Source organism: Magallana gigas, chromosome 8, assembly GCF_963853765.1.
Source record: "Magallana gigas chromosome 8, xbMagGiga1.1, whole genome shotgun sequence".
NCBI lineage: Eukaryota > Metazoa > Mollusca > Bivalvia > Ostreida > Ostreidae > Magallana > Magallana gigas.
The window spans coordinates 21,441,765-21,467,916 of record NC_088860.1 but is presented as its reverse complement, the minus strand read 5'-3'; the positions used below and the strand labels follow the sequence as shown (position 1 = coordinate 21,467,916).

General features: G+C 32.1%; 2 protein-coding genes across 2 annotated transcripts; one reads left to right on the top strand and one right to left on the bottom strand.

The window, feature by feature from the left end:
- The first annotated feature begins 287 nt into the window (after window positions 1-287).
- Window positions 288-5,828, top strand: LOC105319146 (uncharacterized). The gene is made up of 5 exons (XM_034472383.2): window positions 288-500; window positions 3,158-3,206; window positions 3,362-3,502; window positions 5,025-5,255; window positions 5,407-5,828. The coding sequence occupies exons 1-5, from the start codon at window positions 354-356 to the stop codon at window positions 5,682-5,684; spliced, it is 846 nt and encodes a 281-aa protein (XP_034328274.1). The 5' UTR covers window positions 288-353; the 3' UTR covers window positions 5,685-5,828.
- A 1,264-nt stretch (window positions 5,829-7,092) lies between these two features.
- LOC105319145 (perlucin) lies at window positions 7,093-23,884 on the bottom strand. The gene is made up of 7 exons (XM_011416555.4): window positions 23,783-23,884; window positions 23,024-23,062; window positions 21,575-21,663; window positions 21,303-21,393; window positions 21,020-21,105; window positions 9,402-9,559; window positions 7,093-7,230 (listed from the first exon to the last, which is right to left on the bottom strand). Exons 1-6 carry the CDS (start codon window positions 23,835-23,837, stop codon window positions 9,413-9,415), a joined length of 507 nt encoding a protein of 168 aa, XP_011414857.3. The 5' UTR covers window positions 23,838-23,884; the 3' UTR covers window positions 7,093-7,230; window positions 9,402-9,412.
- Between the last annotated feature and the right edge of the window lie 2,268 nt (window positions 23,885-26,152).

The window sequence follows — 26,152 nt, the reverse complement described above, 5'->3', positions numbered from 1 at the left end:
ATGACCTTTTAATAAGTGTGTATTTAGTGTGTTTACCGCATTGGTCACTAATGGTCAATGACTACGACCTGGCGATAGCACATGCTGTCACCATGTAATCCCGTCGTCGTTTTTATAAACTGTACCAGCAGACACAAAAATCTTTTTTCTAAATCCTTCTACACTTGTACAACCCATAAAACCACAAATATTTGCCGCGTGTCACGTGACGCGGTAGTTTCCCATGTCTCGACTCAGCTGTCACGCGATTGGTGGTTTATTTTTAATACAAAGTCATATACTGCAATCGGCGTGTCTTCATTCATTCAATATTAGCAGACGAGACCGCGCGTGGTCGATACCAAAACGACAAGATGATTCTAAGTAGTGTCAACTTCGTTAAGACTAGCAGCCGACAACCAAAGTCACATTTTGACTTCAGTGATTTTATTATTGGGAAAATTAAGGAGGAACAAGAATTCAACGATAGGTGCAACAAATGTGGATCCCCATCAGAACATGTAAGTTGTGATTTATCTTATCAGTCAAAGTCCCTTAAGTTTTAGTACTTCTATGTTTACTCAAGGGTTAATGATGAAATACTCTATACAAGATGCTACAAAGTGCTACTTTCATCATTTCTATATCTATCTTTATATCTATGAAATATTCATCATTCCATGTGGGCTTAAGACAGATATTGAGACAAGTTCTATTTAATTAATCACAGGAGTTTGAATTTTTATCAATAAAGCCAAGAAACTTACTTTATTGACTGACCCATGAGCTATGCGTAAGCATAGCGAAGTGTAGTATGTAGTACATGTACAAGTGTAGTATGCTTACGCATAGCTCATGGGTCAGTCAATAAAGTAAGTTTTTTGGCTTTATTGATAAAAATTCAAACTCCTGTGAATTAATTTTCTTGAATTTGGAAAGTGCGTGTAGTTTCTAAAGAAATGAAATGAAGGTGAAATAAAGCCCCCTCCCCCCCCCCCCCAATGCTTTGAATCCCCAAGCATTACAACGTTACTGTAAATGAGAAAATGCCTGTGTTTATCTTATCTGTAATCAAGCGAAGCAGGAGAAGAGAAAAATGAAAGAAAAGAAAACGCATTCTTTTGCGATCCCAATAGAAATGAAGCAGAAAAGCACGTGTATTGGGGGTGATGTGTATCACTTTAATTGGGACTGTTTTTTATATATACATCCACGGAATTCCAACGTTGTGACTACGGCATCGCGTTGCTATTGATCACTGCAGCAGAAGGATGTTGGATAATTAAAACTAATCGGTTTCTCTTGCGTCACCCCTTCGTCGATCCGTGTAGAGTTCAATGATAATTATTATCGTAAATAATCTTAGGACAACCGATGTTACAGTATTCAATTTGACATTGTACTTCCTTTTTATGTATATGTATATATATATAACATGCACGTAATGTATCTTCCTAAGCTGAAATGTGATGATGCGTAATACAACTTGTAAAAATGACAAAAATGACATGATGTAAAAATCTTTTTATTGATGCTGCAAAAGTGAATTGAGATATCATCAGTTAAGTTTATCACGCTAGCTTTAAAGGGGACGGGTTTTAATTTATACCTAAAGCTTTTCTTGAAAAAAAATAAGACAATATTTTAATTGTTTGTGCAGAATTGATAAATGTTGTTAATTCAAGTTAAGGTTATTGTCTTTACAGGGCAATTGCAAAGGGGGGGGGGGCTAAAAGGTTTTGTTTTTCTTGACTACAAGCGAAATAAATAGTCTTAATTCAAAATTGAATTGTATCGACCTTATACCACCTGTCTACTCAAATAATCGAACAACCTGTATTCGTTTTTTAAAAAAAACCCTGTGTGACTCAACTAATCTTAATCTCACAATAATCCCAATATTACATACAGACATGCGGACATCTTATTCTAAAGTTAAACACAGGAATTCCGGGGCCGACCACAATTTAAATCAAAGAATGTCAGAATTTCTCATCTCCATGTAAACCGCCCTAATATCGAGGTCCTGTATTTACACTGGTGGGTGGGGGCTATTTAGAATATTCAATCTTTGAACAATTGTCCCCCTTTAAATGCTTGGCATTCTTAACAAATTATATAAATGTTTATTCACCATACAATATTAGCCCGCCGATCACTTGATTTAAAGGGTGTTGATTTGGGGTATGTAGGTGATATGAGCAAGTTGAATAGATGAGCGTTCTAGGGCTGTATTTTTAAGGGCTTTTATCGCAAGATTTTTTGTTTAGATTGCCAATAGGCGATTTTAAGATTGATTAGACGAAGTGTGTGAAGATACATCAATATTGAAATCTACTAGCCGTTGAATGAAAAGAATTTGTTCAACACTAATCTGCTACATCCATTTATAGAGCGGAATTAAGTATTCCCCTAATTCGGGCCAGACAAACAAGGCTTTCTCATTTATTTCATAAAAGTACAGACGGTAGCTCTCTCTTCGATTGAAATGAATTTAAAAAAAAATCTATAAAAGTTAATCGATGGAATGGAGTTGATGATGCAAAACGTTATATTGCAAGGTTGTGATGAAACCTCCCCAAATATTTTCATGTAGCCTACAGGTAACATCACTCCTATTTATAGATCAGACAGGTATTTTATAACGCTTTAATTAGAAACTTACCTGTACACCTTTTCATCAAACTTTGAAATTTGTTTTGCTGTATACTATGGCAATGGGTCTACAGAAAAGGACGCGACAGTTTAAAATTAAAAAAATGTATTTCTTTGTTTTCACTTTTGTTTTGATATTTAATACAGTCACGCTGAAATACTGGTTGTCATGTTTTACAAACATTTAATTGTATTTTTATGGCAAGGGTAACCCCTGTAGAGTATACAGTTTCACCCCCATCCAGCTCGACCCCCAAGAGCTTTGTAGACACGCCGTGCACTGTAGTGAAATATGCATTGTTAATTAACTACACGTCCGTTGATTACATTGTGTTGAAAGCGCCAGTCCTCGTTGGCATTTTCTAAAATTTAAAAAAAAATACACTTTTGAAAATTTTAGGAATGTCAGCGGTTGCTGGTACGGGTCACGAGTACGATATTAGAAAATTATGCAAGAACATGTCGTACAAATGGGTGTTTGGATGTGACCATTAGTGCTAAATTACCATTTTATTCATTTCAGACAAAGAAAACAGACAGTAACAAATCGCCAGCACGATCAAGCTATAGCGGTAAGTAATGAAATTAACTGAACAAAATTAATTAAAAATTTAATTTATTAAATGTTCCAAGTATCACAAATGATTCTAAGAAATTTCATGTATAATTACATGTATATAGAAAAAATAGTAATTATTCATTTTTGGTATATATTTTTTTTCATCAGAGAGCGTAAGGCGGCGGAGTTCAGCACAAAAGGACAACTGTTCTAATGTGACTGTGGAGACCAAAGACGGCTACGTCGTCAGTCTGTGCGAGGAACTCGACCGCATTTATCTTGGTGACGTCGAGGACCCCAATAATTCAAGTGAGTTACTTCCCTTGTCTAGAACCCTTTGAAATAATATGCATGTGATTTGTATGGTGAAGTTTGGAGACATGCATTTTAAGGGTTTCTAAGAATTAAAAAAAAATCACGTTTTCCGAAAAATTTTCTAAAAAAAAATCAATGAAAAAAGAAAACAGTATACATTTGTATAACATTCACATGGGCATATGAAACAGGGAAGTAAAAATCTAAATATATCTCAATTTCCCGGTTTCAAAAGGTTTATTTATTTAGAAAAGGAAGGTCTTTGTATTTTTCCCGTTTTCCTCTTCTGATATTTCTAGAATATAGGAAAGCCTGTGTGATATTTTTCGTCTTTCCTGGTGTTTTATCACATACCCCCCCCCCCCCCTCCCACACACAAACATTTCAGAGGTTAACACAGATTGAACAAGAGTTGATTATGATGTGCTGGAAATATTCAGTAACCATCCGAATAATTTTCATTGATGAGGCATTTGTTAAAAGGGAAATGGTGAATACTGATATTTTCCTATTACATGTAGCGCCGATGCAAATTGGTGATAATTCAACCAATCCCGATAAATTCCGGTAAACAGCCTCGTTTTGATATTAATCGTGTAATTAGCCACTCATTGACAACAATTGTTGAATGCTGTCACTTCGTGCAAAAGCAAGAAAAAATATGTCTTATCATGTATTTCTGTACTAATACAATTATTTTATTATATTCGTACTTTTGTACAACAATTTTGGGGGATTGCTGATACATGTATAAACAAATATAATAAATCATTAATTATGCGAAAATTATAATAAATGCCACATAAACAAATCCAAAGCAGGCAGAATTAATTATCAACATGAAGAGTTCCACCTGTGGGCTTACACACATGGCAATAAAATTCTAACCGCATTGAGACATGTTGATTTCGTTGTTTACCGGTCAGCTGAGTATACGGTCAAACTTTCTCACAACTCTGTGAGTGACCATTAGAATTATTTCCGTGGCGCCGCGGCTCCAAGCAGCTTATACTTGTGTCTGAGGACATGATCCAAGGACTAATACAAGTACACAACGCAATACTGCTGGGTTTTTTTTTCTTTTTGCGATCTATAACAGTCGCTCGTAATCATAAGATGATGTCTCTCGGAAGAGATTTATCAAGATAATTACTGATTATTCTTTTAATATATACCGGAATTACGTTACCCAGTATTACATGAAAAATGTTATCTGGATAAAGCCAGAATTTCTCGGTGTGAGATGGATTCCGTGGAAAAGAAATCTATCAATTAGTAACAGATTTATATGTGGGAATTGTGTAATTTCCATCCCGATTCCCGAACATTGACATAAACACGAGTCAACCAATTTAATTTCTTTAATCAAGGGAGAGGCAAAAATCACGATTTGTAGCCTTGTAGTATAATTCAGTATCATTTTAAGATTTAAAAATAAATGATGTATCGTTTTGAATGTTATTAAGTGTAGTTTTGAGAGTTTAATTATTAAATTCATTTGATTTTTTTTTTCAAGATATATTCCGCCAGACTAAACACACACTCCAGGACGGAGAGACCAGCCAGGAATTCTGCTCATTTCGTCTCCACAGTCAGAAGGACCTATATCTGTCCGTGACCCCGGACCGACAACTCGCTGTCCAACGGTCCGACACAGTCCCCGACCCCCAGCTTCCGGACGACAGGTGCTTCGTCCTGCACCCGGTCTCCAACGGCAGCGTGTTTATACAGCCGTACCACCACAAAGGTAGGCGCGAGTTATCTCTGTCAACAAGTCAATGGACCGAACATCCCATTCACTTTAATATCTTAAGCATCTCAGTTTATATATATGTCAGTTATCGCAATCCAATCATATGATCAAAAGTAATCGCATTTTTTTCTTCGTATTTTAAAAGGTTTTTATCTACATCATCTCGACAAGGCCCTTTCGGTCCGGAAGTTAGAAATTAACTGGAGACCCCCGGAAGAATACTTCTTCAGCGTCGGGATCGTGGATGTGCCGGACCCCGATGTTTTCGTCGCCCCAGAGGACGCCCCTGTCCAGAAATCCACGCCCTTCATAGAGGAGTCGTCCCCCGTCAAGCCTAGCCTATTCTGGGGGTGTTTCGGCGGAAAGTCCAAGAAGCTCTCCTCCAAAATCAAGAAAACAATCAAACAGAACTCTCGCGTCTAAAAATCAACGAAAAAAAAAATGAACGGCGCTTAGTGATATACGCAACCTTCCAGGTGCTACTACATAGAATCATTCCGAATTAGCAATTGACAACCATGGACCAAGATTTACACTGGCCCTAATCAAATAGTAAAGAATCGACGATGTCGGGTCTTAACAGACCCCCCCCCCCTTTTTTTTTACCCGTCCTCCTTCCCCTGACACAGTCGATCGCCAGCGATGACCTATGACCCCCGTGGCTTGTTAGCCACGGCTGAAATTAGGTGGTGGTACTAATTTCGTGTGTGATACCATGACTGGCATTATTTACTATGCTCAAAAAAGGCCTTTGTACTAACTTGTATAATCCTTCCTCTCTATCATTTGACAATCCGCCGGCAGTTCGGTGCATTCTGTGTGTGATGTGAAACTTCAGCCTCTTTTTTTGACTACTCAGTCTCTCCTAAACTAACTTTTCCTCTGAAATCCATTAAGAGGGATATGGTTTTGTTTGTTTAAAAAAAAAAAGCTGGGTTTAATTTCCATTTCTAGTCATCGCTTGTGAGACAGTGCAATATATGTATTTATTATTTTATTTATTTATTGTGAGTGTATCTGTAGTATAAGTATGTTTTCATCTTGGCATGAAGACATATTTTAACTCTGTAAAAAATGAGAAAAAAAATGTATAAAAATCGAAACACTACACGTAGCAGGACATTGCTAAGTGGAAAGAGTTGCGCGGGTCAGTTTTTGGCCAAGTGTGAATTTGATATTTGAAGACATTCTGTACATATCTGTAAGTCTGTCAAAACAACAGACTATGCGAGATATTTTTTTATTTATTCAGTTTGAAGTTTTAATGGAATGGGGGACTTTCTATTTTGGAAGACTTCCCATTTTTTTCTACCACCGATATTTGATTTTGAGGTATCCGCACGAGTTTGATATTTGTTTTGTTTTCTTAAAGTAAGAAAATGTATTTTGTTTTATCAGTTGAGAAAAACTATTTCAATAAAATTTAAAAATGAAAGAGATATTGATCTTTTGTTCTGTCTTGTCCTTAATTTATGCCATTAAATTGAAAAGTTTTCATTTCTATTGGCGCTATGAGCTTTTAAAACCACGCATGGAACAGGTGCAAAATTGGTCAACGCCTATATTTTGACGGCTGGTGATTGAAATATTAACATTTGTTGCCGTTCTGCGTTGACATTTTTGAAAACCTATATTCATATAAAATATAGATCTTTCCTGTAATTAAATTTACTAGAGACTCAAACAAGCAAATCCCGGTTAGCCCCGGGGGAAATCGATTTTCGTCGATTTTTGTTTTTATCAACCACATGCTTTTATTTCCCAAGGGGTGTATATCATTTTGATTAAACATACAAGCTTAATATGATTTCTTGGAATAAAGAAACAGATCTAGACATGTAGGTAAATTTATCAGGATCTGTCACAGATACAGTAAGATTATACATGTACATGTATATGAATTATAATCAGTGGAGATGACATCTACACAGGCTTCAGGAAAATGCGCCTTAATTACTTCGTAAAAAATCTGAAAAAAGATAGAGAAAAGAAAGTTCAACAATAAGTCAAAATAATTATGTCTTATACTGTCTCTCAATTTCCACGTAAAGTCAAATTAAATCGGATAAACGTCTTTTTGATTGATTAACGAACGGAACGCAAGCATTTATATACTCGGATGCCTTATTTCAATTTCCGAGGGAAATTGTTCGTGGAAATGGTGGGGGAAATGGGCCTCGGCGCGATTGACGTCACGACTTCTCTATAATTAAGGCGGGCTTTTTAGTTGATTAACTAATGGCGGATTCGACCAGAATCGAAAATTGTGTCCGTGTTTCACTGTCCCTTGCCCCCCTAAGTTCCTCATTACTGTATAGAATCTCTCTCGGATCGATTTTCTGCTAGCCGCGAAAGAAGTCATTTACTGGGATCTGTCGCAGAAACAGAAAAGCTAAGACGATCTGTCTGTCGCTTCCAAGAACGTGATGTGATGAGGTGGGTATTAATTCAGCCAATGACCTACATTCGGGTCAGCCAACCATCAAGACTTCTCTGTCAGGTTGAATTAGTGCACCTGACATGTTTAGGAACTTGGAGGTGATGTCCTAATTTAAATCATGTCGCATCACGAGCTATTTCAACTTACGCAACCATATACATGTAGTTCTAATTTATACCCCCTTTTCTAAAATACCTTCTGGTAATGTTAAGCTTCAGGCCACTGTCGAATCTATTGTGTAATTTTTTTTTTATCATACAGTATTAAATACTTTTAAGTTTCCAACTTTGAATTCAACAATCCTAATCTTGAAGAAAAATTAATATTATTTTAATTACTTGTTTTCATAATTTAAAAAGCAATCCCTTCTAAACATCTCAGTTTCAATTATTATAGTAAATATACTCCAGGAATTATAACAACGTGTACATTATCGTGAATTACAGCTATTTTATAATGTGCTAGAACATAACAATTATTTTTATCAATGATATTGAAATTCTCTGAGAGATTTTTCACAATGACAATGTTCAAGGTGAAAAGGTACGATTCAAGAGAGATAACTCGAACGATGTAGCATGTACATTGTAATTAAAAAAGTGAACGTTGAAAAAAAAACCCACAAAAAATCAAACAATAATGGGCGAGTTCGATCATTAACTAGAGTTAAACCACGGTAGTAAGGAAAACTTATGGTGCGCATGTTTGTGTTCGAACGCACATTGGTCGATGTCTGGTTAAAAAAATGAGAAAGATGTTAATTGCTACTCAAATTTTTACTGTTTATGAAAAAGGACGAACAATACCTTGTAAACACATTAAATCAAATGAGTGCACGCTAAAATTTATCACATTGCATGTTGTTATGATTAAAAAAAGCAATTTTTGGAGGTTTCGCTTTCCGCCGCCATCTTTAAACTACCTGACTAGAGACAGACCAGAGACTCTCCGTTGGTTGGACCACGGTTTCATTTTAGTCGGACTAAAGTGTGTTCAATCTCATTTTAGCCGTCGAACTACGGCGACCGTGGTTTGTGATCGAACTCGCTTAATATATTATGACAGTAATAGGAGGACAGCAATCTAATGATTTCCTGAAAAACAATATGCTTTTGTCGTCACATTCAGCAAACTTCAAGTAGGTGATGAAAAATATAGGGAAAAGGTAAAGAAAACACGGTTTTTTCAATATCATGTGTAAATCCTTATTGAATCAAATTAAAGCATTGAGTCACTCCAACAATCATTTATCAATATAAGCTTATATTGATATTAATAGTGTGCATTGCTAAAATATTTTAAACGAAGAAACACTTTTTAAAGTTACACACTAATATTTATGAACAGTTTATGTGTTACCTCGGTTACCTTTGCAATAAAATCTGATATACTCATACCAGGCCTGTATTATTTACAGGACACACTTTAAGTTCTGATTCGTTGTACCTTTAGTTGATATATCTTAATGAGAGCTAGGTTTTTTTAAAATTTATCTATGTTTACATACCATGTCATACTAGTATACTGACCTGTTCCAGGGTACCAAAGGGTTTCACAATATAATTTATATTCCTGTATAAAATTTTACATGTACACATACACATGTACAATTATATTATCTATACACATCTACTTTTTATCTAAAAAAACAAAACACTGTACCGTGTTTATTATAAATGTACCATGTAATGTATACTGACCAGAGCAAGAATTAAAGAAGGGTTTCACAGACAAAGTAATGCTTGTTTTCACAGTTGCCATCTTTCCACAAGAATCCGCTACCCCCGGAGATATGGAGGCAGTGCGCCAAGTTATGCCCGTTATTTGGAGCCCCTTGGGCCCAGTTCTGGTATGTAACCTAAAGAGAAAGAACGATAACTCTGACCATACATTGTTTCCTTAAAAACACGAAGTCAAAGTTAGACGAGCCTGGATATGCATTGCAAATGCAGATGTAGCACTTTGGTACATGTTTTTGAATTTCTAATCAAAATCAAACATTATCAATGAAAACAAACACATAATTAGTAAATTTCTAAAAAAAACCCAAAATCTGCTGGTGGTTTTATAATTAATTAAAACAACTCGCACCTAAATTGATCTTTCACCGTACTACTAAATGAGTGCTAGTAATTATTGTTAAAGCAATGTGAGCTGTATTTTTTAGAATTTTATTTTGCTGTAAAAACCTGCTAGTATGCTTAGTCTGCATAAACTTAAACTTTTATGATAAATAAGGTTGGAAAAAATCATTAATTTTTGTCAGAGGAAAGATATCTCTTCTAAGGAACTTATAGCAAATCAATTTTTGTACAGGACGACAATAATTCAATTTCTCTCCAATTAAGGTTCCTTAACGGCCCTTGTCACAAAAATTTGGCGAAAAGAATTTAAAAACCATGATATTTTTGTCATTTTAGTAGAAAATAACATTTTCGTTAAAAAAATTTCTTCATGAAAACTTCAGCTCATATTGCTTAACGTGTTTCGGTTTTAAGAGCGATACCTCGTTATTACAACTGCAAACATTCTTCGACGCAACTGTTTTACTGGGCATTTAAAGTTCACAATTACTATTCCCACAACTGTACATGTAAGATTGAATTAAAAAAAACCACCAAAATCTAAAATACAAATTGAATTTCTTTGTTATGGTAGCCAATTCTTGTAAATTTCTTTCTTGTATGTAAGGTATAGATGAAAATCTGTCCTTCAATCAACTAAACGTTAACTGAAAGGCAACCAAAAGGTGAATTAAAGGAAACTTAAAGCTGCTTGGTCCGATTTTATATCAAATTTTATGCACGCTTTTAAACGATGGCTATGCTTAGTATATGTATAATAATAGACATTGCAGTAGTTTTACCCGTCAATTATGCCAAATTTCAATGAAGAAAAATACGTACAAAATTTGCTAACAAAACAAACGACATTAAAAGGTACCGCGTTATTTCGCCTCATGTCAAATTTCACCCCTAAAACGAGACGGGTATGGTTGTATTACGACTTTGACATTGCTTTAAATAAATTCGAAATGATCAGACAAATTACAAATAAACATGTGTACGTTTTGTTCGCTAATATTTCCAAAGTCTGCTTTCTTTACAATCGATGCATAGCATGCGGGTTGAATAACCCCAATCATTCGGGGGACGACACCAAGCGGTTTCCTTTTCTAAACATTCCCGTGATGCATTTTGGTTTGTTTTTTCGTTTGCCCAAAGATAAATTATTTTTATTTACTTTGAATATTTCTAACTTTGAAAGGAGACTGATTCTGCTGGTGTAAATAGGAGAAAGTCCATAACTTTCTAAGATAAATGATTTGTATGGAAAAAATTTTGATACTGTAATTACAAAAAAATCGGACCAAGCAGCTTTAAGGGTAAATAAAAGTTAACCAAATGGTAAATGAAAGTTAACCAAAAGGGGAATGAAAGGTAGCCAAAAAGTGAATGAAAGTTAACCAAAAGGTAAATGTAATAAAACTAAAAGGTATATGAAAGTTAACCGAAAGGTGAAGGAAAGGCAACCAAAAGGTAAATTAAAGAAAACTAAAAAGTGAATGAGAGGCAATCAAAAGTTGAATGAAACACAACCAAAGATGAGTGAAAGGAAAAAAGTGAATGAAAGGCAACCGAAAGGTAAATGAAAGAAAAGTAAAACTTGACTGAATAGCAACCAAAAGGTGTATGAAAGGAAACAGAAATATGAATAAAAAACAACCAAAAGGTGAATGAAAGGCATCCAAATGGTGATTGATAGTTAACCAGAAGGTGAATTAAAGGAAACATACAGGTAAATGAAAGTTAGCCAAAAAAAGAACTAAAGTACACTTAAAGGTAAATGAAAGTTAACCAGAAGGTGAATGAAAGGCATCCAAATGGTAAATGAATGGCAACCGAAAGGTAAATGAAAAGAAAAGTCAAAGGTGAATGAAAGTTAACCAGAAGGTGAATGAAAGTCAATCAAAAGGTAAATGAAAGTTGAACAAAAGGTAAATGAAAGTTGATCAAAAGGCGAATAAAAGGAAACTAAAAGGTGAATGAAAGTAAACCAAAACGTGAATGAAAGGAAACTAAAAGGTGAATGAAAGTTAACTAAAAGGTGAATAAAAGTTTACCAAAAGGTGAATTGGGAAAATAAAAGGTAAATGAAAGTTAACAAAAAGGTGAATGAACGAAAACTAAAATGTGAATGAAGGAAAACTCAAAAGGGTGAATGAAAAGGCAATATAAGGTGAATGAAAGTTAACCGAAGGGTGAATGAAAGAAAACTAAAAGGTGAATGAAAGTCAACCAAAAGTAAATGAAAGTTAACCAAAAGGTGAATGAAAGGAAACTAAAAGGTGAATGGAAGTTAAAAAAAAGGTGAATGAAAGACAACCAAAAGGTGAATAAAAGTTAATCAAAAGTTAAATGAAAGGCAACTAAAAGGTAAATGGAAGTTAAAAAAAGGTGAATGAAAGGAAACTAAAAAGTGAATGAAAGTTAACTAAAAGGTGAATAAAAGTTCGCCATAAGGTGAATGGGGAAAATAAAAGGTAATGAAAATTTTTCTTCTATCAGTCACTTTCTGTGTCGTTCAGTCGTTCATTAGGCTCACTGAATGGCACAGTATATATATTTTGTGATGTATAGCGATCTTATTTGATATAGATAATTGTAGATATGATGAAATTAAAGACAGGGGTAAATTATAAACGATAACATACTTTCTTTGCTGTTTCATATGGCTTTGAGTGTAACAACCACTGCAGATATTATGTATTTTTTTTTTTTGCAAAGCTTGCTACCTTCATTACTCCATCTAGCACTAAAGAAGACATTCTGTTGGTTTAGGTATGCAACTGCCACGATTGCAAGGAGCCAATTATATCAACCAAAGACAGGCATGGAATACACGTGTGGCACACACCACATACAACTGTATGGTACATAGAAAACTTTGAACGCAATTGACATCGATGCAGAGCCAACGAACTCCGTGGAAAGTGGGGCAGTTATTCATAACTATTAATGAAATAATTATTGAAGAAATAATATTGTATTTTATAAGGCGAACAAACATCACGAATGTTATTATACATCAAGGAAGAATAGGTAAAAGCAGAATCAATGAAACTCAATGTAGATCGAGAATTAATTTCACTTAGGAGGCTAAAATCGAGTCTGAGATATTTTTGATTCAAAGTCACTTGAAGACTAAAGTCCTATTTAGTAATACAAAGTCAGTGATGTTTAAAATGCTTATTCTGACGCGGTAGCCATGAATATATCTGTTTATGATGAATTAAGATTTGTATGTTGTGCGATAATGATTTGAGACCGGTTCCAGGACCCCCACCCCTCCCCCATCCTTTCCCGGCAGAGGGAAGTTACTAGGGGAGCTAGGAGTGAGTCCTAGGGAGATTTTCGTTTACGAGGAGGAAGCTCAATATTCTATTTTTTGATAACTTTTGCATTTAGATTGACGGTGTAATATCCCTCTGCTATTAATTTTACCATATATTTTTTTAAAAATTTCATATTGATTTTCATGAAAGTCAATATCAATAGATTCGAATGAAACAAATTTGAAGTAATGAAGCGCTGCTAGATTTTTCAAAAATTGATAATGTGTCTAATCATGATATGAAGAAAACTAGACATAGTGAATAGAAAAAGCAAAATTTTACCAACACAGCATAAAGTTAAAAATATTAACTGTATATGAAAATAATATATAGTTATATACATTGCCAATTCATATTACAAAACATATTGAAGCGCTGCTTTTTAGTTCAGAATAGCACTTTGTTGTATAGGTTTGTAACAAAAATTGCTTCAATTAGCAAGAGTTATCTTTCTTTATCATAGACTATTGAAGGTTTTACATACATGCTTTACATACAATATATGATAAATTGCCACCGTTTCTTATTTATCAGAAAGGTTTTCTGTTTTTAAATTTGGATAAGATAATAGTCCATGTAATTGGATCCAAATGTTCAAGAAATGCTAAAAATGTAAACTAGTCGTGAGAGCATTTTGTTATAACACAAAAAGGGGATCAAATGAATGATCTTCTAGTAATTGGTATGTTCTCAATATAGGGATATATTGTCGTGACTAAAATGTTATATTGTTACATTGTATTTTTTAATTTCGTTGTCCCATATTTATTATCTGCTCTCTCAGATAAGAAAACCCTTATTCAATTTTAAGCATTTAAAATGTTAAAAGTTTCAAACGACAATAACTAAGTTTAGAGTTTGCAATTGTCTTGATCACATTTTTCCCAATTATAATTCATTCACCTTTGTTATCGACGTATAACCAGAGAGAGAGAGAGAGAGAGAGAGAGAGAGAGAGAGAGAGAGAGAGAGAGAGAGCAAAATTTCATCCAAAATTCTCTATCCTAAAACATCAAACACGTACTGTTCATGTACTGAACTAGTACATAAAATTTAATTATATTTTTAAAAACAATAATTCATTGGGGGAAGTGGTATTCATATAGATATTGCCTTATTAAGATTTTGATAAATATGATCCGCTTCTTGCATTTAAAAAAAAAAGTTTTCTTTACTTTTTTCCCCTGGCAAAAGTTTGGGTTCAGATCGTTTTGTTCAAATTTTCTTTATTTTTATAATTTAATATTAAATAGATGTCGCTTTCCAACATAAATTGAGGCCCAGCACTGCCTTTCTTTGTTGCTACATGCCTTAATTATTGTGAGTTAACAGAATCAAAGTGAGATTATTTTCTACAGAAGTTATCTCTCTTATCAGAGGGATATTACACCTTAATATTAATAGTAAGTCTGAATTATAAAGGTGGTTATCGCCCCTTTACCCTCTCCATGATCCGCGTACGAGATTATATTAACTACTTAAAATTATCATGAACGAATCTAATTAATCAATGCCGTACTTTTACTTGAAGCGTTAAATCGATATGATTTAAACAAAAAAATCGCCCTTTTTTTACATTTCAAATGGTTTTTCAACTAAAGACTAAAAACGCATGTAAATGTATTAAGGACAGGGTCAAAGTTTTTCCCCCTTGATCCCCTGCTGCGCACTTGGAGATCAAATACTTCAACCGTTCGTTAAACAAATAAAGAAAATGTAGCTTTTAAGAATCAATCAAAGTCAATATAACTTCTCGACCTACAGTAACTATATATGGCGAATAAACAAATACAAACTTGGCTTACATGTTCTGCATGTTTTTATGCTTCTTACTTTCCAATAAAAAAAATGAATTTTGGGACATAATTACCTATCAATTATATGACCAAACTATCATTAATAATGACATATTCTACCCTTACAGCATCACGTAAATCTGTATATTTTGATATTTTAAAATTAGTTAAAATCATTCTTTCTCTGAATTTTTTTTTTAAATTTGACAAATCTGATTATTACGGAAGCGTATTAGTGCAACATATACACTTCACATTTTTTTATTTTCTACACTTTAAAGTGTAAATTTTACAGATTAAAGTGTAAAATTTACACTTTAATCTGTAAAATTCACACTTTAAAGTGTAAAATTTACACTTTAATCTGTAAATTTTACACTTTAATCTGTAAAATTCACACTTAATCTGTAAAATTTACACTTAAAAGTGTTAAATTCACACTTTAATCTGTAAAATTTACACTTTAATCTGTAAATTTTACACTTTAATCTGTATTACAATTTAATCTGTAAAATTTACACTTTAATCTGTACATTTTACACTTTAATCTGTAAAATTTACACTTTAACCTGTAAAATTTACACTTTGAAGTGTAAAATTCACACTTTAATCTGTTAAATTTACACTTTAATCTGTAAATTTACACTTTAATCTGTAAAATTCACACTTTAATCTGTAAAATTCACACTTTAATCTGTAAATTTACACTTTAATTTGTAAATTTAACACTTTAATCTGTAAAATTTACACATTTATCTGTAAAATACACACTTTAATTTGTAAAATACACACTTTAATCTGTAAAATTCACACTTTAAAGTGTAAAATTCACACTTTAATCTATAAATTTTACACTTTAATCTGTAAAAATCACACTTTAAAGTGTAAAATTCACACTTAAATCTGTGAATTTTACACTTTAATCTGTAAATTTTACACTTTAATCTGTAAAAATCAAACTTTAAAGTGTAAAATTTACACTTTAATCTGTAAATTTTACACTTTAATCTGTAAATTTTACACATATATCTGTAAAAATCACACATTAATCTGTAAAATACTATATCAACATCACATGGTTGTTTAAATTAAATGTCCGACATTTCTTTGTTCTTGCTTTAATAATAAACCTTGCAATCGAGAAATGAGTTCTCATTAACAGTATTCAATTTTTCAAAAACTGAAACAGTTATAATTTAATTGTCTTAGACAAAATGTATCAGTGTCACATGGCCAAAAAATGTTCAACGCTAAGGGCTTTTATAATGCAAGCTGTTTCCCTCGTCTTTTTCAATCAGATTAAAAGTTTCGCAAAAACTGAAAGAAGTGATAATTCAATGGACTAAAAACTAGCGATCACCACTAATTTATCTGACGGCCAGCCGGCCACCACATAATTATATTTATATGGTGGCCGCAACTTAAAATGTAGAATTATCTGTAACAATGTTTTGGGGTTTTGACTTTTTGTTCACTTTTATGCAAATACACAGTCTTCAAGCCTGCTAAATGTATACAAGACTTTTACTAGTTTAAAGCATCAATTTTATTCATTTGTATACAGTACAATTTTATTTAATCAAGTTTTTGTAGTACGTACACAACTCAAAGTACTGAACGTACATATGCTAAATCGAGGTTTAGACAGAATGCTACATAATGTATTTTCTTTGAATGATCAGTAATTCAACACTATTTGTTATTTTTATTGTAAAATCATCATTAAAAAGTGTGGAAGAAAGCCGAGGCATAAAACCACTGTTATCTATTTGAAAAATCCACGGTTTTTAAAAAAATATCACTGTGTAATGATGTCACTGTATTGAAGACTAAGTTTGAAATATTTGCTAATTAAAATATTTCAGTCCATAATGCTTCGATCAAACCATCGGAAATGATAAATACTCTCCAATGTATGTGTATAAATGAGCCAATTTTACAAGATAGTGTGTAAATTTCACACTTAAAAGTGTGAATTTTACACTTTAAAGTGTAAAATTTACAGATTAAAGTGTGAATTATACACATTAAAGTGTATAATTTACAGATTAAAGTGTAAAATTTACAGATTAAAGTGTGAAATTTAGAGATTAAAGTGTAAAATTTACAGATTAAAGGGTGAATTTTACACTTTAACGTGTGAATTTTACAGATTAAAGTGTAAATTTTACAGATTAAAGTGTGAATTTTACAGATTAAAGTGTGAATTCTACACTTTAAAGTGTAAATTTTACAGATTAAAGTGTGAATTTTACAGATTAAAGTGAAAATTTACAGATTCAAGTGTGAGTTTTACACTTTAATCTGTAAGTTTTACAGATTTAAGTGTGAATTTTACAGATTAAAGTGTAAAATTTACAGATTAAAGTGTGAATTTTACAGATTAAAGTGTGAATTTTACAGATTAAAGTGTGAATTTTACACTTTAAAGTGTAAATTTTACAGATTAAAGTGTGAATTTTACAGATTAAAGTGTAAAATTCACACTTTAATCTGTAAAATTTACACTTTAAAGTGTGAATTTTACAGATTTAAGTGTAAATTTTACAGATTAAAGTGTAAAATTTACACTGTAAAGTGTAGAAAATAAAAAAATGTGAAGTGTATATGTGGCACTAATACGCTTCCGTAGATTATAGACCCACTTATGTATATAGCGATCTGCATGGGTGGATCAAAGGATGCGATTTTTGACAGATCAAGCAATGTACATGTACGTTAAAGTATTATCAATTATATACTAGTATACCAGTTTTCAATTCAAACAATATTTTATTATGCATCAAAATAACTACACAAAGGAACTGGACAACAGTCAGGGTCTATATATGGCTATCCACAAAAAGCAAGTTTTAATTGTTTACAATTATTTATAACATATATATATATATATATATATATATATATATATATATATATATATATATATATATATATATATATATATATATATATATATATATATATTTAACACTGTATTCTTCAAATTTTCAATTCTTGTTGCATGTAAACTCTGCGAATAATCTTAAAATATTTCATGATTTGTAATATATTTAGATTCTTTTAAAGTGGTTTTTTTTTATTTTGTTGAAAAAGGTTGATGAAGGCTTCAATGTGTATCGTACTTTATTTTTTTTTCTAAACTTTTAAATTGGTGACAAATTTAACGCATCATGAAAATTTTTTAAACATTTTTCAAAGTACGTGATTTTTCTCAAAGTGCGTTGTCACACATTCTAACACAGCTGCCAAAATGGCGTTCGTACAGTGTACAAGTTTTCTCCAAATAGATCATTTCTTCGCTGCATGGTCGCGATCTTAGATGTGTCATTTATTAACAGTCTGTTAATCATTCATTATCGAATTTTATACAATTTGGATTTAAATCTGAATGTTATGGATTTTATGAAATCTAACATGTTTTCAAATCTAAGATCTAAGAAAATGTTGCCATGGTATCTAGAAACAGATCGTCGATTTTTTTTATAAAAAGGATAAAATGTCTAGAAAGGACAATAAAATGATACTCAAGAGTTAGAATATACTTGTAGGTTATCCAATCCAATTTGGTGTTCCTAATATTCAGATGAAACTCGAATAAAAAAAAATTGATAAAAAAATTTTCTAATATTTAGCTAAGGCTCGAATAAAAAGAATTTGAAAAAAAGAATAATGAATGAAAATTACGTAAGCTAAAATTAACATCTATTACAATTATATTTGTTATTACAATTATATTTGTAGGTTATCCAATTTGGTGTTCCTAATATTCAACTAAGGCCCGAATAAAAAACTTATTTAAAAAAAAAACCTCTTTAGCTAAAATTGACACCTGTTACAAATCACGACAAACTAATCGTTTAAAAACAGAACCGGATGAATTGAATAGAACAACACAACTGGGGCCCGTTTCACAAAGATTTCCTAAGATGTTTTCTAAGATAAAACTTAAGATATGCCTAAGTTGTAACTTAGGAAGTTCCTAAGATTTGTCATAGCAGTTTCACAAAACTTTCTTTGCGTAACAGTTGACTAAGTCTTATCTTATAATAAGATACATTGTAAGCCACTTTCATATCATATCATTAATTCTAAATTAATACAGATCATGTAAATTCTTTTCAATATGACACGAATGTAAACTAAATATAATTGAATATAAAAACTCATTCCCTTATTCACCTAGAAACTTCTTCGAAAAAAGTTAAATATATAAATAGAGTGGAAATAGTGTAGTGTCTTTGTGCATGTAATAAAATTGTGAATATTAGTTTACTTTCACATGCATACACGAGAAGATAAGAATTACGTAATAAGTCTGTATATTCTTTAAAAATGTGTATGTATTGATCGTAGTGTCGTACCTCTTTCTTGTTTATTGCTACATAACGTTATACGTATATTTCTTTATCTTAAATATTATTTCGATATGACCGCATATATCAATTGATAACATTGGTTACTGGTAGAAATTTTGTTATTCTTTATAAATGATCGAGTACATTTCATTGTCTAGTTTTGGTTCATTATATAACCCGTGTAAACATATATACAGATAAGCGTAATCCTAAATTACAAGGTTCGTTGAGATATCTAAATTTTATGATTTTACTATATCATACGGTATATTCCAAACGAAATACAGTAATCACATGTACTGACAAGTAGCATTTAAAATGGAGAGATGTAGAACTTTTAGACTAAGTTTAATGCAATTATAGTGGGTTTTGTTTTGGGGTTTTTTTTGGTAATGGTTGATATATAAATGAGGGTTTTTTTTACTAAAAGAAGACATCGCAAATGAATGTATCTCGGCTGAGAGAAGAAATAAGGAATAAGGGATCATTCTTTGAGTATTATGAGGTGATAATTTTGGTCGGGGCGTGATCAAATCCAATAAAGCCCGAAGGGCTTTATGATAGATTTGATCACGCCCTGACCGAAATTATCACCTCATACTATTCAAAGAATGATTCCTTATTACTTATGTTTATATAATTTGAGGCCATCGTACGATTAAATCTTTAAATATAAATAAGCAAACCCCGCCGGCGCCTCAATTTTGGCGTCATTTGTATTATGGGTTATATAGTAAAAACGATACGTAGTGTTATCACAGACAAAGACACTGGATAATGTAAATATACGAAGATAAAATGCAACAATTTCTGAATGAAACAGCATTCCCATGAAGGATTTAGCATCGACATTTATGACCCACTTCCCGGTTACTACTACCCCCCCCCCCTCCCCCCCCCCCCCCCACACACACACGAACAAAAAATCAGATGAACAACCCACCCATCAAAGTTAAACATCTAAAATTTCTCCCGAAAAAAGAAGTTTATTTCGTGTAGGGATAGGACAAATCATCCAGTCATTATATAATTGAGTATTTATTAAGTATCTATTTCTGTTTAAGATATTAGTGATTCTTGGGCATGAATAATTTAATTATCATCAGTGCACTAGTTATAACTATACCCGCTATCCATCTGCGCGTGCGACCACATAATCTAAAAAAAATTCTTTACCAAAGAAATTAATTTAAGAAAAATATGTATGTTTTGATAGTTCTTAAGTAATCAGTTTAGGCCCGGGTTAAGTGAAAAAAGTCTTAATGATACGTGTATTCTGGTATTTTTGTTCAACTTAAATGTGTATATAATTCATTTCAATATAAAACATAAACTGTCGCCATGTTAATTTTGTTCCTAAGACATCGATTTACCTGTCTTAAAGTTAAGACATAACTTAGGAATTTCATAAGATAAGACTGGAATAGTGAAACGGATAAGTAATGAACTTAGGAAAAAGTTCTTTCCTAAGATATAACTTAGTCCTAAGTATGCTTTGTGAAACGGGCCCCTGATTTTTTAAATAACACAACATTTAGCTATTCTGCTCCACAAATTCACCCGACTTCAAAGACCAAAAACTGATATAAATTTCTGATATGAAATAGAACTATTAAAACAATTTTAAAAATTAGATGAAAGTTCTGCCATTGCATATAGCTTTTGAACGAGTATTTAAAAGGGGAAAATAATCAAACCTGCAGGTTCTTTTATTAGATAAGTATTTTCTCAACTGATGGTCTAGGCCTATTAAATTCAACACACAATACCTGGTCCAAGGTCACTGCCCATCGCCAGTCACCCTCAGTCATGATGTCAGAGGCACCTAACCAGAACGTGTGTGAAGACAGGGAAGCTGAAAGTCAAAGATGACGCAAACAAGTTACCCTTTTGAACTGTGCTGGAGACCAATGATTTTTTTAAATGATAATACCGAGTATATACATGTAGCTGAATATCCTTGGTTTTTTTTTTTTTTACAGGTCGGTCCGTTAACTTGACTTTTAACATTGCGTAATACTTTTGTAGGTTTTGTTTTAAATCTTGTTTTACCCGCTTCTGTCTTGATATAGTTTTCCAGGAATTTTTGTTCCTCCGCTGATTGGATGATGGCCAGTTCCGCCCTGTAAGCCTCACAGTACGCCTGTACAATAAGTCACGGTTAGTTTACCGATAAAACAGTTAAACTATAATGTTGGACTTTTTTCTGTGCGACATTCAAAAAAATCAATCATTTAGACAGATAATTTATTATTTGCATTAAAGTTAAGTCAAGTTTTTATTAAAAAAAAAAATAATAACCACAACAGAAATTGAAAACCTACTAAAGCCTCTGGCCAGGTGGCCTGGATTCGAACCACCCTGTAACACGTGTTTTGTCCACGATAGAACAAATGGGGGCATTGTACACCACCTAATGAATAAATCAATTAAAATCAATTTCGAATTCAATGTTATAATATTAAATGCACTTTAATTGAATGATAAAATTGATAATGTGTGTTAGAGGCGGGTTCATGAGAAGAATGTTAGTCTAGGGCACATGTCATAGATAATCCATTGTTTGTATGTTGATAAAACGGGATATTATGAAATAAAAAATTCACTTGTTTATCCAAACGGAAAAATGGATAAATGTTGCCATAAAAAAAAGATAGAATGAATGAAGAATGAACAAAAGCTTTTCATAGTTCGTCAACCCCCCCCCCCCCCCCCCGAAATAAAATAACAACAAACCACCAAAAACCGTGATTTCATGTAGCTCGTAAATGATACGAAAAGAGATCTCATGTAACGAATGATTATCTCAAAATTCGCGTTATTGTAAGAGGAGATATTGTGTATGTAAAAAAAAGAATATTGTAATACAATATAAATACATTGTATATTTTAATTACGATAAAAGAAGTTACTCTAAGTAAACGAATACATATTAACAAAAAATTACGATATGATATCGATCAAAAGGAAAATTTCAAAATTCGTAATGAAAAAATCTCGTTCATAAAATAAATTTAAATTTTTTCGTAATTTTGACTTACTCCTAACGTACTTTGAGATTTTTTTCAAAGTGCGTATTTTTTGTTTAAAGTGCAATAATATTTTTTCAATGGAAAAACACATAATACATAATTAAAATATATTTAAAATTATATTTTGGAGAGAAATAAAATAAATATCAGCTCACCTAGATTCAGGACCACTAATTAATAGTCGAAGTTTAAAGGTCAGTGTTAAAAATAAACACACTTTAAATCATGCATCTTAATAGCCTATTTTTGAAGTTCGGTAACAAAAGAGTAACTAAAGATGAGGTTCTGTTTTTCAAGGATCATTAACGAGTTTTAAGGGGTTCAAGAGGAAAAAATATATTTTATCCAATGGATTTTCTAAAGCTCCTCGTATAAGCAAAAACTCTCGTGCTTTTTCGAGTTCTGCTAGACAGACTCAAGGAAGATGAAGATTGGACTTCTAGTCACAGGTGCTTGGGATACACCCCCTCCGCACCACCACCAAATCAAATTTTTTTTTTCAATTTTCAATTCAATTTTTTGCTGACGCTATAGCTTTTACATCTACTTTCAAAAATAGTCCATGTAGTCGTAAAGATATAATTATCAATGAAATAATATGCAGATTAGAATGTTTTTACAGACAGAAAATGAGTGTCGACCTCAGAATTTTTTTTAATTCTAAGGAATTTTGGAGTAAGGGGGGTTGGGGTTGTTTGAGTCAAATGTCTGTGCTTTTATACTAAAGTTGATTCATTTTACCGTGCGGTGTCCCGGGATCTTGACGACGCACGGAGTATGCTGAAATAAAAATTATAAATAAAGTTCAGATAAAGCTGATTTGACTGGACAGCGATGTGAAATGAATTGTTTCATCAAGTTTGCAAGTTTTTACCTTGCCTATCATTTTCTATGGAATAGATGGATGTCAATATTAATCATACAGCTAAAAAATAGAGGGTAGAGTTTCTTTAAAAGCTATGTGCTGTTTGAACTAGATTGTACTCAAGCCATCAGAATGATTTGAAAATAAGATTAATAAAGGCCCTTCTGTTGTGAAAAATACCAGGGATACAAAATGGTAAAAACACATCGAATCGACTACATACAAGTAAATACCTCCTTTTGCATTACATGTAGGTACTGGTTTGAACATATTTTATTGCATAAACATATACAAATGGTTCGAACACAAGTTCTAACAACTTACGAGGTTCTTACCAAGTATAACAATTTACAACTGTGTAGTAGTTTAGAATGGGAAATACATAGAAATGGATATTACTAAAATGGTTAAATTATTGAACAAACGTACATGTATTTATAACTAAACAGTTCTGTTTGAATTTGGTCTAGGCAATAAGACTGAAATTACGAGAATCTACCACAATCTCTGATCTCTGGTAAGTATCTAATGATTAACATTTAAAAAGATTTGTCTGACGCGAGCTGTATATTGGCTGATCAACGGCATGTAAGACCAAATCTAAGATTTTATTGCATGCATCAAAATAAACTAACCTTTTGTTGTCGAGAGACTGAAAAGAAGAAAAACAAAAATATTTGTGTGTTTCATACCGACCGAATTAATCACTTGAACTCTATACACAAACTGTTATCTCGGAAACAAGGTCAATATTGTTATATGACATTTGTATTGTAGTATAAATATGTGTAATCAAGTAAACAAGTATTAGCCTAATTTTAGTAAATATACGTGAAATCCATGCCCTTCTGAGGAAATAAAAATTTAATGTCGCAAAACTAAAAAAAAAAAAACCGGATGAAATTTCTAATTTAACATAATTGTTGAAACATCCACTAATGTATTGTATCAATGTTATTACAAAGCGATCTTGGTGTTTTTATTATCAGTAAAAATATAGCAAGAGATGTGAAATTGTTCAGAAAATTGCATATTATATATTTAATTTAGAATTTTATATACATGCACATGTTTCTTCACTTCCAATTTTTATTTTTAATTAAATGCTTAGATGTTGATGAATGAAAATGTTTAGTACAACAATTTTAGTCAAATTCATTTATATATAATTGTTATTTTAAAATATCCGCATGCATTGCAACTATAGAGTACGTTTGTAATTTGAAATTTTATCCCAAAGCTGTCATTTTCCTTTTTGATTTCCATTCCGGTTAAATCAGAAAATGAAGATTTTCAATTACCATAACACATGTAGTAATTATAAATAATTCAAATAATATAAAAAATGTAAGAAGTTCGTCGAGAAAATCGATGATGCGATGACTCCTCAAGTTTTTTAATTAGGTTAAACGGTCAAATTTCAAGCGAATTGAGAATCTGTCCAAGATAAATAGAAGGGAAAAAACTCGATTTGTTTGTTTAGTTTTCTTTAATAAACCGATTTTAGCTGTGTGTTGACACACAAGGAACCGTTACAGAGATGCAATAGGGACCGTGGTCTTTAAATGACAATACCCGCAGAGTCCGGTCTTTAGAACCACCCGAAGCATGTGTTTCCTTAACAAGAGAACAATTCAAGATTCCCAAACCCGATCTGAAAACTCCGCTAATCAAATAAAACATTATTATAATAGACAAAAGTGAAACGCAGCACTCGATAAATCAATCTCTAAAGGACTGGGGTTTAATAAACACTTTTTGACTTAACTGTAAATAGTGGAATCTTTAAACATAAAGGTTAATCAATTTAAATGCTGCTAGAATGTTTGAAATCAGGCCTGGTACAAAAGTGGTCATTTCTTTTGTTACATTCCTCGACAAAAAAAATTTCGATGAACAGCCAGTGTATCTAATTGACCGGTTTTGTTTGGTTAAGGTCTGCTAAGGTCTGTACCATTTTTGAGGGCATTTAGTAAAACCGTATGCTTATCACTTATATTGCAACTAATTTCAATCTTATCTTTTTTTTTTTTTCTTTAAAAGTTTTTAAATGTTCAATTGTATCAGTCGATTTTGGTTAAAGAAAAACCAAAACAACCTGAACATCTTTTCAGATGAACAATAAAGTTGTTTTTTTGTTTTTTTTTTTAGAGAAAATACGAAAACTTCTATAATTTAGTTACAAAACAAGATAGATAAGCAGTTTATTCTATGAAATTGGATCATTGCACATGTAAATGTAATTACGACACGTGCGAATAACGAGTAAAGAATACCGGGATCAAAGCATCAAATTCATGAATAAAAAATTAAATCTAATTTTAATAAGAGTATTTGTTGTTTTTGGTTAAGTATTTTTTTTAAATAAAAAGACGTGCTTCATATCTTGTGTGCAGCCTCTTTTAAATGTTGAAGCCAGGAAATCTTATATCTTATAAGTATCATAAACCAATGCAAAAAAATAAAAATTTCGAAAGTACTATTTTATTTTTTGTACATGTAGCAAATGTGTGCGCAGCAAACAACTTCCTTAAGGAGTCTGAATAGTCAACAAATCAACCATCAGATCTGCATAACATAAAATTGTAGAAATGATCTCTTTATATAGCAATAAACAATAATTAAGTAAAGAAAAATTCTAAATATTTTAGATTTAAGAATTTGAACAGTTTCCTATGTCTTTGTACAAAGCTCTTCTTCTAAACGATGCAAATATAGAAGAAAAATGGCCACGGCCATCCAGTTCCCCTTAAGTTCATATAATATCTTGATGTACAGCGAAATAAATATCAATTTTTTAGGTACATTGTAGTTTCATGAATAAAGAAAAAAATAAGAGGATTTTTTTTTAGTTTAGTTTCGTTCCAACAGGTTACATAACATAACAAACATAACCCATTCATTTTCCCACTCCCACCCCAAAAATAATAAGATTATAAAAATCTTATAAGCTATCAAATTCATTATACATGTGTCTCTCTATATTTCTGTGAAGCATACATTAT